The 13392-nt window shown below is 53.8% G+C and overlaps 1 protein-coding gene across 1 annotated transcript in view; it reads left to right on the top strand.

Moving 5' to 3' along the window:
• Positions 1-4554: 4554 nt before the first annotated feature.
• Positions 4555-13392, top strand: part of LOC147103561 (tricarboxylate transport protein B, mitochondrial-like) — a 53042-nt gene continuing 44204 nt past the window's right edge. The window contains exons 1-3 of the mRNA XM_085962169.1: positions 4555-4592; positions 11289-11470; positions 12693-12792. Of these exons, the coding sequence (XP_085818295.1) occupies positions 4555-4592; positions 11289-11470; positions 12693-12792 (320 nt within the window). The remainder of the gene's footprint in view (positions 4593-11288; positions 11471-12692; positions 12793-13392) is intronic.

Raw genomic sequence — 13392 nt, forward strand, 5'->3', positions numbered from 1 at the left:
AGTGTGGAGGGGGTGTGTGGGGGGTGGGGTGGGGTGGAGGGGGGTGTGAGGGGTGGGGTGGAGGGGGTGTGGGTGGGGGAGTGGAGGAGTGTGGGGGGGGAGTGGAGGAGTGTGGGGGGGGGAGTGGAGGAGTGTGGGGGGAGTGGAGGGGTGTGGGGGGGTGTGGAGGGGTGTGGGGGGGAGTGGAGGGGTGTGGGGGAGTGGAGGAGTGTGGGGGGGAGTGGGGGGGAGTGGAGGAGTGTGGGGGGGAGTGGAGGAGTGTGGGGGGGAGTGTGGGGGGGAGTGGAGGAGTGTGGGGGGGAGTGTGGGGGGGAGTGGAGGAGTGTGGGGGGGAGTGGAGGAGTGTGGGGGGAGTGGAGGGGGGGTGGGGTGGAGGGGGTGTGTGGGCGGGGGAGTGGAGGAGTGTGGAGGGGATGTGTGGGTGGGGGGGTGGGGTGGAGGGGGTGTGTGGGCGGGGGGGTGGGGTGGAGGGGGTGTGGTGGGCGGTGGCGGGGGGGGTGTGGAGGGTGGTGGGGGTGTGGAGGGGTTGTGGGCGGGGTGGAGGGTGAGTGGAGGGGGTGTGTGGGCGGGGGTGTGTGGGCGGGGGGTGGGGTGGAGTGGAGTGGGTGTGGGTGGGGTGGAGGGGGAGTGGAGGTGGCGTGTGGGTGGGGGGCTGGGGTGGAGGGGGAATGTGGAGTGGGGGGTGGAGGGGGTGGGGTGGAGTGGGTGGGGTGGAGTGGAGGGGGTGTGGGTGGTGGGGTGGAGGTGGTGTGTGGGTGGGGTGGAGGGGGGGGTGGGGTGGAGGGGGTGTGTGGGCGGGGTGGGCGGGGGGTGTGTGGGGTGGGCGGGGGGTGGGGTGGGCGGGGGGGTGTGGTGGAGGGGGTGTGTGGGCGGGGGGGTGGGGTGGAGGGGGTGTGTGGGCGGGGGGGTGGGGTGGAGGGGGTGTGTGGGCGGGGGGGGTGGGGTGGAGGGGGTGGTGTGTGGGCGGGGGGGTGGGGTGGAGGGGGTGGTGTGTGGGCGGGGGGGTGGAGGGGGTGGTGTGTGGGTGGAGGGGGTGGTGTGTGGGCAGAGGGGGTGGTGTGTGGGCGGGGGGGTGGAGGGGGTGGTGTGTGGGCAGAGGGGGTGGTGTGTGGGCGGGGGGGTGGAGGGGGTGGTGTGTGGGCGGGGGGGTGGGGAGGGGGTGTGTGGGCAGGGGGGTGGGGAGGGGGTGTGTGGGCGGGGGGGTAGAGGGGGTGTGTGGGCGGGTGGGGAGGGGGTGTGTGGGGAGGGGGTGTGTGGGGTGGGGGGGTGGGGGGGGTGTGTGGGGCGGGGGGGTGGGGAGGGGGTGTGTGGGGCGGGGGCGGTGAAGGGGGTGTGTGGGGCGGGGGCGGTGGAGGGGGTGTGTGGGCGGGGGGTTGGAGGGGGTGTGTGGGCGGGGGGGGTGGAGGGGGGGTGGGGAGGGGGTGTGTGGGGTGGGGGGGTAGAGGGGGGGTGGGGAGGGGGTGTGTGGGTGGGGGGGGTGGGGAGGTGGTGTGTGGGGTGGGGGCGGTGTTGCCGTGTTGTTTGGGCTTCGGTCCCTGTGACTTGCGGCGCGGATTCTCTCTGCCTTGTCGCTCGCTGTCTGGAGGCGGCCCCAGGGCGCTGGGTGAGCGAGCTTCCATCAACGGTGTAGACAGGCCGCTGGGGATCTTCTTCCCAAAGCAGGGATTCGCTCAGTGGTTTTCACAACAAAGCCCGTTGAATTCACGGATCAAACCAGCATGAAACGTCTGCTGGTGAAATAATTGAGCAGGTGAATGACGAGGAGAGTTGCCAGCACTGGGGAATTGTTGGGACTGAGATTTAGAATCACAAAGAGTGAGATAGATTGTAAATTTGTTTTTAAATATAATAGAGAATCTTACAGCACAGAAGGAGGCCATTCGGCCCATTGTGCCTGTGCCGGCTCTTTGGTGGAGCTCTCCAATTCGTCCCGCTCCCCCTGCTGTTCCCCACAGCCCTGCAAATTTCTCCTTTTCAAGTATTTATCCAATTCCCTTTTGAAAGTTACTATTGAATCGGCTTCCTCTCTCTCTTAGGCAGTCCCTCGGAACCGAGGATGACTTGCTTCCACATTAAAAATGAGTTATCAGGTGATTGATGAGTCCAATGCGGGACCTACAGTCTCTGTCACAGGTGGAGCAGACGGTGGTTGAAGGGGCGGGTGGGTGGGGTGCTTGGGTTGACGTGCGCTCCTTGCGCTGCCTGCGCTTGGCTTCCGCTTGCTCCCGGCGAAGAGACTCGAGGTGTTCGGCGCCTTCCCGGATGCTTCTCCTCCACTTTGTGTGGTCTTGGGCCAGGGATTCCCAGGTGTCGGTGGGGATGCTGCACTTTTTCAAGGAGGCTTCGAGGGTGTCCTTGAAGCGTTTCCTCTGCCCACCTGGGGCTCTCTTGCCGTGTCGGAGTTCCAAGTAGAGCACTTGTTTTGGGAGTCTCGTATCGGGCATGCGGACAATGTGACCCGTCCATCGGAGCTGATCGATGATCTGCTTCCACCGCCCTTTCAGGCAGCGCATTCCAGATCGCAACAACTCGCTGCGTAAAAAAAAAATTATCCTCCTCGCCCCTCTGGTTCTTTTGCCAGTTATCTTATGATTGGAATTTTATGACGTGTCTAACTGGAGCATCTGCCCAAAGTGTGCCGGAGCACCGGGGGCAAGGTGCCGTTAAACCGAAGAAAGACTTGCATTTCTGTAGCGCCTTTCCTGCCCTCGGGACATCCTAAAGCGCTTCTTACAGCCAATGAAGTACATTTGAAGTCTAGTCATTGTTGTAGGAAACCCGGCAGCCAATTTGCGCACAGCAAGCTCCCGCAAACAGCAATGTGATAATTGCTGTGAATCTTTGGGATTCTCTACCCCAGAGGGCTGTGGAGGCTCAGTCACTATTGAGTATATTCAAGACAGAGATCGATAGATTTTTGGATACTGAGGGAATCAAGGGATATGGGGATCGGGCGGGAAAGTGGAGCTGAGGTAGAAGATCAGCCATGATCTTATTGAATGGTGGAGCAGGCTCGGAGGGCCGAGTGGCCGACTCCTGTTCCTATCTTTTATGTTCTTATATTCCAGATCATCGGCTTTATTAGTGACATTTTTCGAGGGATAATTATTGGCCAGGACGCCAGGGAGAACTCCCCAGCTCTTCGAAATAGTGCCATGGGATCATTTACGTTCACCTGAGAGGGCAGGCAGGGCCTCAGTTTAACACCTGATCCGACAGACGGCACCTCCGACAGTGCAGCACTCCCCCAGCACTGCACTGGGTGTGTGTCAGCTGAGATTTTGTGCTGGAGTCTCATCCAGTGGGGGCTTGAACCTTCTGACTCGGGCGAGAGTGCTGCCCACTGGACCATGGCTGACACAGTTTGCAAACTCCAGGCTCTAGTCATCACAGCAGAGAAGAGCGGTACAGAGAATAGGGCGACCTAATAGAGGTCTTTAAAATTATGAAAGGTTTTGATAGAGTGGATACAGAGAGAATGTTTCCACTTGTGGGGAAGAGCAAAACTAGAGGCCATCAATATAAGATAGTCACCAAGAAATCCAATAGGGAATTCAGAAAACTTCTTTACCCAGAGAGTGGTGAGAATGTGGAACTCGCTACCACAGGGAGCGGTTGAAGCGAATTGTATAGATGCATTTAAGGGGAGGCTGGACAAGCATATGAGGGAGAAGGGAATAGAGGGTTACGCTGATAGATTTAGATGAGGAAAGACGGGAGGAGGCTCGAGTGGAGCATACACGCCGGCATGGACTGGTTGGGCCGAATGGCCTGTTTCTGTGCCGTATATCCGATGTAACAGCTTCCATAGCATCGAGTGGTATTGCTGTGGGTCAGTGTTACACAGTCGCAAGAACTGCTGGTTCGACCGGCATGCTGTTACTATGAGACACCGATAGACCGTAGTGGGAGAGGGGAGGTTACATTTCACTTCAAACTTGGCTACAGCTTGTGACTCTCAAGGCCTTCTAACAAAAGCCTGCTTGATAACGATTGGCTTCAAGTTGCTAATGGGCCCCCTAACCTCCCAGCAGAGTTATATAATCGTCACGGTGCGTCTTTAACCGGTGACTGTGATGTGTCTTCATGAAACGGCTTCACGCACGACCCTGAACAAACTGAGCTTCTCACTGGCAGTGAGCGGCTAACTTTCTACATTGCCAGGGGGGCAGGAGGGGCTGACAGCCAAATCACGTGGCCTGGCCAATGTGGAACCGATTAATCAAGTGTCTGTGCTGCCTCCCTCCCCCCCCCCCCCACACACAATACAATACAATACAATACAAATCGCTTTATTGGCATGATAAGGTACATCTTATGTTGCCAAAGCATCAACATACATTTATGGTTGAACACATAAACGCGGTTCCATTCATACAGTGTATAAACAGGTATATCCCTGAGTTTATAAATATACACACACACAGAGCTGACTCTTCCGACAGGTCCTTGCAGCTGAGCGGCAAGCCGGCGAGTGTTTGCTGACGAGTTTTTGTGCTGTTCGTTCCACGTACAAGCTGCAGGATTCATGCAAAGTCGTGAACCTGGATAAACATGTTTACTGGAACAATCTGCAACCACCAGCGTTGCCGGTAAATATTATGAAGGGAGTGGGCTGTGCAGATAAACTGTTGATCTGTACCTTTCCCGCTGCCCCCCCCCCCCCCCAACCTGAAACTGTGGTATTCAAGCGAGCTGAGATCGAAAAGCAGAACGGAGTTTTAAAAGCACAAGTTCCTGCTGCTTTGTAAAGCAGGGCTGGCTGAGGTTTTCAATGTACACGTGTCTTTATATCGCCTGATCATAGAGTCATAAAGAGTCATAATCATATTGTGTTCCTGGAGGTGTTTCCTCCTAATCTCATTACTTTCCGCCTCGCAGAGTGCTGAGTCATGCTTGGGAGAGAGAGTGTGTGTGTGTGTGTGTGTGCCCACAGCTTCCTGGTATTGCAAGCCAGCGGCTGAGAGTCGGCAGGCTGGTCGACTGTAGCAGGCATCATAGATGAGCCCAGTCTTGCTCTCACCTGATGTCCACACAAGAGTACTCGTGGTACCTGTAAGCCCAGCACTTTCGGGAGCTGGGTGGGTGACTGGGGTGAGGGGCGGAGAGGCGGGTGGGTGGGTGCAGGGGGAGGGGGAGATTGGGGTAGTTGGCAAAATCAGATACACGGTTTGGGAAGAGAGAGATTTAATCTCTCAATCTAAAGCTGCTTTTAGTTTGACACCATTTGAATTCAGATTCTGGGAGACCAGTCGGTGTCTGAGATGCTGTCAGCATTTAGAAAGAAAGACTTCTATAGAAAGAAAACATTTCTATAGCGCCTTTCACGACCTCAGGACATCCCAAAGCGCTTTACAGCCAATGAAGCACTTTCTGAAGTGTAGTCACTGTTGTAATGTGGGAAACACAGCAGCCAATTTGCACACGGCAAGCTCCCACAAACAGCAATGTGATAATGACCAGAAAATCTGTTTTCAGTGATGTTGGTTGAGGGATAAATATTGGCCAGGACACCAGGGAGAACTCCCCTGCTCTTCTTCGAAATAGTGCCCATGGGATCTTTTACATCCACCTGAGAGAGCAGACGGGGCCTCGGTTTAACGTCTCATCCGAAAGACAACACCTCCGACAGTGCAGCACTCCCTCAGTACTGCACTGGAGCGTCAGCCTGAATTTTTGTGCTCAAGTCTCTGGAGTGGGGACTGTGGACCCACGATCTTCTGACTCAGAAGCGAGAGTGCTACCCACTGAGCCACACACTGTGAAATCTGCTGCTCTCTCACTCATATCCTAGTTTTCCTTTGTGTCTTAAGAGTCTGCCGCTGGTATCAGACAGCGGGCTAGCGGGATTCCGGAGTCCGCATTAAACGTCACTGATATAAAGCAGGGTCGTTGGGTTCACAGCACTTCACCCAGCGGCGGAGGGGCAATAGTCATTGGCGGAGACGGTCTTGCATCAAAGTGGAGTTTGCCTACGTGCGACCCTCCGCTCCCAACACCCTGAGGGATGAAGCAGGAGGAGCCACATCTTCATGCACCCTGCAAGCTCCTGTCCCCACTTGCCCCTTAAATCGGTAAGAGTTCCTTCAGGGGGCAAAGTGGTACTCTCTAACTTTTACCGTCATCCTCTCTAACTTTTACCGCTGCACTATAGAGAGCATCCTGACAAACTGTATCACAGTATGGTATGGCAGCTGTAGCTACTATGACCGGAAAGCCCTGCAGCGGGTAGTCAAAACTGCCCAACGCATTACCGGCACCCGGCTACCGACCATAGAGCACATATACCAGAAACGCTGTCTACGGAGGTCACGGTCCATCATCAAAGACCCTACCCACCCCAGCCACAGTCTGTTCGCCCTCCTACCATCTGGGAGACGCTACAGATGCATTCGCACCCGTACGACCAGATTTAGGAACAGCTTCTTTCCCAGGGCTGTCATCCTACTGAACTCCACAAATAAACTCTAAAGCCTGCACATCTGCCAATGCACTTTATTATGGTCATATTTATGTTAATATACTACAAGCCAAATGTATGTTGAATGTTTAAATGTCTTAATCCAAATGTACACTCTCGGGAGCCGCAAGCCTACATTTCGTTGTACTGCACTTGTACACTAACAATGACAGTAAAAGTTGATTTGATTTGATTTGATTTTGATTTGAAAAGGACACAACCCGGGGTGGTTGAAAGGTCACTGATCGACATTGGAGTCTCCCTTATAATTCTTATAAATCCAAGGAAATGGTTTCCACAGCCCTGGGAATAATGCACTATTCGTAGGATTCAACCTTTACCCGGAAACTTGGCCTGGAACAACACCCCGGCTTTAATGATCAATAAATAATTAGGAAACTGACCTGAGATTGATTGATTTTAGAGAGGATTGGAAACTGAACCTGACACGACACTCTGCTCTGCCCTCTGTTAACAGGGACCGAGTGACTGGTCAGTAAAAAGATTTATTATTTCTGATGAGAATGTAATGGGTGTCCCGGTGTTTTTAAGCTGACAAACAGCGAACGTGGTCATTGAAATTTGAGAGCTCTGGGCACCACGTGTTTAATGGGGTGTGTGGAGGGGCGTTGCCCCGGGAGCCAATCGAAGTTCGACTTCCTTCAGCTTTGTGCTGACTCACGCATTTCAACAAATCTTTTGTACCTGCTCTTTAAATGGCCAGTGCACGCTGATGCAAGCGTGAAGGAGAGTGAATTCTGTTCCAAGGCGCTGTTGCAATCCTTATAAGATCCTAGGGGGTGAGATGCAGTGTGTGTGTGAGGGAGAGAGCCAGCTGGGAGGGCAGGGGTGGGGGAGAAACATTTTTAAAAATGTAAAGAAACACACTTTTTTTCATGGTCTAATTTATTATGGATTGTGGGAAGTGATTGGTGTTCGGTGGGGCTGGTGCGGGTTGAATCCCCTCTGTCGATGCAGCCATTTCTCTTTCAAAGCCCCTGAATACCACTTAGACCCAGAGCGGAACGAGTGTGGGACAGGAAGAATCCATTCACTTTCTCTGCCTGGTTTCCTGCCTGTTCCTGATTAGCTGTCTCAAAATCACAAGAAAGAAAGACTTGCATTTCTATAGCGCCTTTCACGACCACCGGACGTCCCAAAGCGCTTTACAGCCAATGAAGTACTTTTTGAAGTGCGGTCACCGTTGTAATGTAGGAAACGCGGCAGCCAATTTGCGCACAGCAAGCTCCCACAAACAGCAGTGTGATAATGACCAGATAATCTGTTTTTGTCGTGTTGATTGAGGAATAAATATTGATCGGGACACCGGGGAGAACTCCCCCCTGCTCCTCTTCGAAATAGTGCCGTGGGATCTTTTACATTCACCTGAGGGAGCAGATGGGGCTTCTGTTTAATGAAAGACGGCACCTCCGACAGTGCAGCACTCCCTCAGCACTGCACTGGGAGTGTAGCCTGAAATTATGTGGTTAAATCTCCGGAGTGGGGCTTGAACCCGCGACCTCCTACCTCAGAGGCGGAAGCCACGGCTGAGACTTCGGTGACATCACACCGCGTGCTACATTTTGCAACAGCCGTTTATATAATCTGTAAGGAAACCCATTGCCTGCCTGTATAATCTAGAATAACAAATAGCTGACTTTGAAACTGTGGTTTGATCCTGCTTTGATGGTGTTGTCGTTGGAACACATTCAAATGAATGCTAGGCTTGTGCTTCCCGGCCAGCTTCCTATTATCCTGTGTGTAGTGCGTGGCAGGTTTTTAGAATGGGTTTGCAGAATCCCCATGAGGAGATCAAGCCATGTGCAACGTGCAGAGTCGCAGTGAAGGGCTGGCGTGCCGTGCGTGTGGATGTTAAAAGAGTCCACGCCGCTATTCGGAGAAGGGCACGGGGGGAGTTCTCCCTGGTGTCCCGGCCAGTATTTACCCCTCAACCAACATCACTAAAACGGATCATCTGGTCGTTGTCACGTTGGCTGTTTGTGGGAGCTTGCTGTGTGCAAATTGGCTGCCACGTGACTACTCTTCAAAAGCACTTCGTTGGCTGTGAAGCGCTTTGGGACGCCCTGAGTCCGTGAAAGGCGCTATATAAATTAAGTCATAGGCCTAGAAATTCGGTTGGTAGCGCCAGCGATTAGCGCCTAAAGAGCCCGAGAATTGGGGCGTTACCCAATTTTCGGGCGGGCGCAGTGAATATAGCGCCACCTCCCATATTGAGTATCCTTTTAGCGCCGGCGCTAACTCTTTGCGCGCGCCCGCGGGCGCAGGCAAATCATGACGTCATTTCAGTGTGCAACGCCTTTTTGGCGCCCCGGACCGGATATTCGGTGGCGCCCGCAACCTTTCCGCCTGGCGCTATTAGTGACAGTTGGATGGAGCGTTCCCAGGCCCTTCTCGGACTCGGGGGGCGCTATTTAAAGGGGACAGCACTAGTATAAAAGCTGCAGCCATTTGGGCTGGCCATTCTGATCGTTGCTGGAGAGAGTTGCTGACCTTCTGTTGGACAGTACTTTTCTCATTGAGCCTTCGGAGGCACTGGCACTGGCAGCTTGAGGGCCCGTCTCCCGAGCTGGTGATGCAGCATCTGAAAGCAGGGAGGTGGAAAAGTGGCTTTAGCAAAAGGACAGCTTGGCAGCAAGGGATGCCAGATTGCGGCAAGGCTATGACATGGGTCCACAGTGAGAAAGCATGCTGGCGGGGGGAACAAGTGGAAGGAGACAGTTGTAAAAGGTGAGAACCTTACCATCGCTGTCGACAATGGGGTCGGCAGCTGCAGTGGCTACAGGACCACTCAGACGTCCTCCAAGAATCTGGTGGACTCTCTCCTCGAGATCCGTGAGAGTGACCACTTGTGGAGGTCCTCCACCAGCGCGAAGCTGGTCTTTGCCAATTCTCGCCAGCTTGGACTGCAGGGGAAAGGAGGGGAAGTTATGTTACCTGATGCCCTGAGTGATCATCTCATGCTCCCCATGGTGGAAGAGCCCTTACATGATGCCCTGAGTGATCATCTCATGCCCCCCATGGTGCAAGAGCCCTTACATGACGCCTTGAGTCAAATGTGCATGTGTGTGCCCAGAAAGGGCCATGGGTGCTTGCTGGCAGATGGCCAATGGGGCACAGCCCACCCTGTAGCCATAAAGTCAGGTGCAAATGAAGGGATGCTGAAGTTTGCAGAAACAACACCCACCCTCACGACCCGAGTGAGGTCGTTGAATTTCTTTCTGCATTGGACAGGGCTCCTGGTCACCATGCTGCTGGAGTTGACCCTCTGGCATACATCCCTCCAAGCTCGTCGGTAGTCCTTATGATTCGGCCTCCTGCCATTGTCTGGGTAGAGAACATCTCGCCGGCGCTCCACTGCAGCCACCAATTGCTCCAGAGCCTCATTGATGAAGCGCTCTGCTCTCTGTCTCACCTTCTCCATCTGGTCCAAGTTTTTAGCACCAGAGAAGGGCCTGCGCCGATTCTGAGGCCTGCAAGGCGAAGAGTGTGGATGCTGAAGCTGACTGACCCAGGCGCCGGCCAGCTCTTAAAGGGGTGGAAGTCTCGTGGTCATCGGTAATTGAGAGCACCTGCGCTGCGCCTGTCCGCTCCGATATTGGGTTGCGCCGGAAGTTTAGCGCCTTAGGAGTCCCGTGTAACGCCTGAATTCGCGCCTCAATCACCTTTAGGGGCGATGCAACCCAATATCGCGCCAGGTGGCGATAAGTTGCGTCTGGCTATAAACTTTGCGCTGCGCCAATTCTAACGCCCCAAGCGGGGCTATACCCAATTTCTAGGCCATGGAGTCATGGGGGGCGATTTTCTCAGCCCTGGGGAGGCGGGACTGCCAGGAAAATGGCAGAACACCCACCCCCAACCTGCCCCCATGCCATCTTCCCAGGAAGCGGGTTGCCATCCTGCGCTGGGTCCCGTCTCCTTGGAGGCGGGAAGGGATTAAAGCCTATTAACTGCTTGTTAACAGGTAGTTAACAGGCAGAAAATAGGATTATCCCCTTTTTGCCCTCACAAGTGCGGGTTTCCGAAGGCTCCAAAACCCGCCAGCTCAGCGAGTACTGAGTCTGCGGGGGTCGGGCTGCAAAAGTGTTGTGTGAAGGTAAGTGATGGCTGCACAAGTGTAGAGGTGAGTATCTGAGGTAAGTCCTAAGTGTTTTATAAAAGTGTACTTACATTTGTTTCTTCCTGTAGGCTTCAGTCGGTTCCTATACGGAGAGTCTCGCAGATGACAGATGATACGTCATACGTTGACGTGCTCTGTAACGTCATACGTTGACGTGCTCTGTAACGTCATACGTTGACGTGCTCTGTAACCGGCTTTCCCTTAATTGGGCTGCTAAGCCTGCTGGGCAGGCTTAACAAGGTCAATCAAGGGAAAATAGCCTGGGTTGGCCACAACTTGATGGAGGCGGGACATCGACCCGACAAGTGGGAGTCCCGCCTCCAACGTGCCTCCATTCACAAAACCGCCCCCATAGAGTCATAACGGCACAGAAGGAGGCTATTCGGCCCATCGAGTCTGCGCCAGCTCTCTGTAGAGCAATCCAGTCAGTCCCACTCCCTCGCTCTATCCCCGTAGCCCTGCAAGTTTATTTCCCTCAAGTGCCTATCCAGTCTCCCCTTGAAAACATCGAGTGTCTCCGCTTCCACCACTTCCGTCGGCAGCGAGTTCCAGGTCCTCACCCCTCGCTGCGTTAAAAAAAAAAAGTCTTTTCTTTTACGCTGCTCTGAAGTAAGTAGCCCCAGCTCTTTAAGTCCGTCTGAGTGACTAAGGTTCCTGACGCTGGGACTCAGCCTCATGGCTGTCCTGCAGAACCTTTTCCAAGGCTACTGGATCGCCATGTTTTATTACCTGGTGTTTAAATTGTGGTCATTTTCCTTGTGCAGGTGGGATTGCGGGAGGCATTGAAATCTGCATCACCTTCCCCACCGAGTATGTGAAGACACAGCTGCAGCTGGATGAGAAGGCAAACCCGCCGAGATACAAGGGCATCGGTAAGGATTCTGGGGCCACGGCTTCGACAGCCCACCTTGCTTGCCGCTTTCTTCTTGGGCAAATGATTGAATAGGGAAGTATTCTAGCTGGATAGAAACGTTTCTCCTTTTTAGCTTTTAAGTTTAATTTTCATTTTGTTTTTTCTGCTCCTTTTTTAAAAAAAAGTCGTAATCCGCACTTTGCCATCCACACCCGGCAACTGTCCATTGTCGCAGAGTGAGAGCACGAGCAGGCGATTGGCTGTCGAGCCTTCCGTCCATCAGCCGGTCTTCAAGGAGTCCGGCCGGGACACCAGGGAGAATTCCCCCCCCGCTCTTATAGAATCAGGGAGATTACAGCACAGAAGGAGGCCATTCGGCCCATCGTGTCTGTGCCGGCCGAAAAAGAGCTCTCCAGCCCAATCCCACTTTCCAGCTCTTGGTCCGTAGCCCTGTAGGTTACGGCACTTCAAGTGCATATCCAAGTACTTTTTAAATGCGATGAGGGTTTCTGCCTCTACCACCCTTTCAGGCAGTGAGTTCCAGACCCCCACCACCCTCTGGGTGAAAACATTTCTCCTCAACTCCCCTCTAATCCTTCTACCAATTACTTTAAATCTGTGCCCCCTGGTTATTGACCTCTCTGCTAAAGGAAATAGGTCCTTCCTATCCACTCTATCTGGGCCCCTCATCATTTTATACACCTCAATTAAGTCTCCCCTCAACCTCCTCTGTTCCAAAGAAAACAACCCCAGCCTGTCCAATCTTTCCTCAGCTAAAAATTGCCAGTCTTGGCAACATCCTCGTAAATCTTCTCTGTACCCTCTCTAGAGCGATCACATCTTTCCTGTAATGTGGTGATCAGAACTTTACACATCTTTATCGAATAGTGGCTGTGGGATCTTTTACATCCACCTGAGAGAACAGACATGGCCTCCATTTAACATCTCATCCGAAAGATGGCACCTCCGACAGTGCAGCGCCCCCTCAGTACTGGCACCGGTGGCGTCTGTCGTCGATTATGGGGCTTCAAGTCTCTGAAGTGGGGCGCTTGAACCCGTGAACCTTCTGGCTCAGAGGCGCAGAGTGCTGCCCACCGAGCCACGGCTGACACCGTTGTGTCATGGCGAAAGAAGCACGAGGGGGCTGAATGGCCTGCTCCCGCTGCTGTGTGAAAGGCGGTAAATAGATGCAGGCACTTTTTTTTCAGTTGAGTAGCCAGTGCATGTGTTTTCTTTCCTAGGCGACTGTGTCAAGCAGACGGTGGAGGGCCATGGGGTGAAGGGGCTCTACCGAGGCCTCAGCTCGCTGGTGTACGGTTCTATCCCCAAGGCAGCTGTCAGGTAGGCTCCTGGCTCCTCCAGTACCGGCCATGTTGGCCAATGGTCTGTTGCGCGCTTTTTCTCCTCCACTTACTTGAAAAGATTCATTTCCTTCCTTGTTTTCCCAACTTGAGTTTTCTCCTCTTGCCCCTTGTTTTCTGAAGGTGCTAAATTGATATTATGGGATGATTTCACGGGTAGCAACGCCACCACCCCTCTCCCCCCCCCCCCCCCCCCCACCAAGTACCTGCTCTTCATGAATGACAATGACTGCCGGTTGTCTATTCCACACTGGGAGACCTCACAGCCGAGCCTGTTCCTATCCTTGCCCAGTGTGGTGCGCGCTCCTACTCTTCCCAGCAGGAATTCCCCCTCCCCCACACTTCCTAGCTCAGGGATACCGAGGTCAATTTAGAGAACGGTGGCATAGCGGTTATGTTGCTGGACTAGTAATCCAGAAGTCTGGGCTAATGATCCGCGGGGACTATGAGTTCAAATCCCACCATGGCAGCTGGGGAATTTAAATTCAGTTAATTAAATCTGGACTAAAAAGCTAGTATCAGTAATGGTGATCATGAAACGACTGGATTGTCGTAAAACCCCATCTGGTTCACTAATGTC

This window comes from Somniosus microcephalus, chromosome 19 (genome assembly GCF_052327205.1).
Source record: "Somniosus microcephalus isolate GS21.2 chromosome 19, FLI_Smic_1.0, whole genome shotgun sequence".
Lineage (NCBI taxonomy): Eukaryota > Metazoa > Chordata > Chondrichthyes > Squaliformes > Somniosidae > Somniosus > Somniosus microcephalus.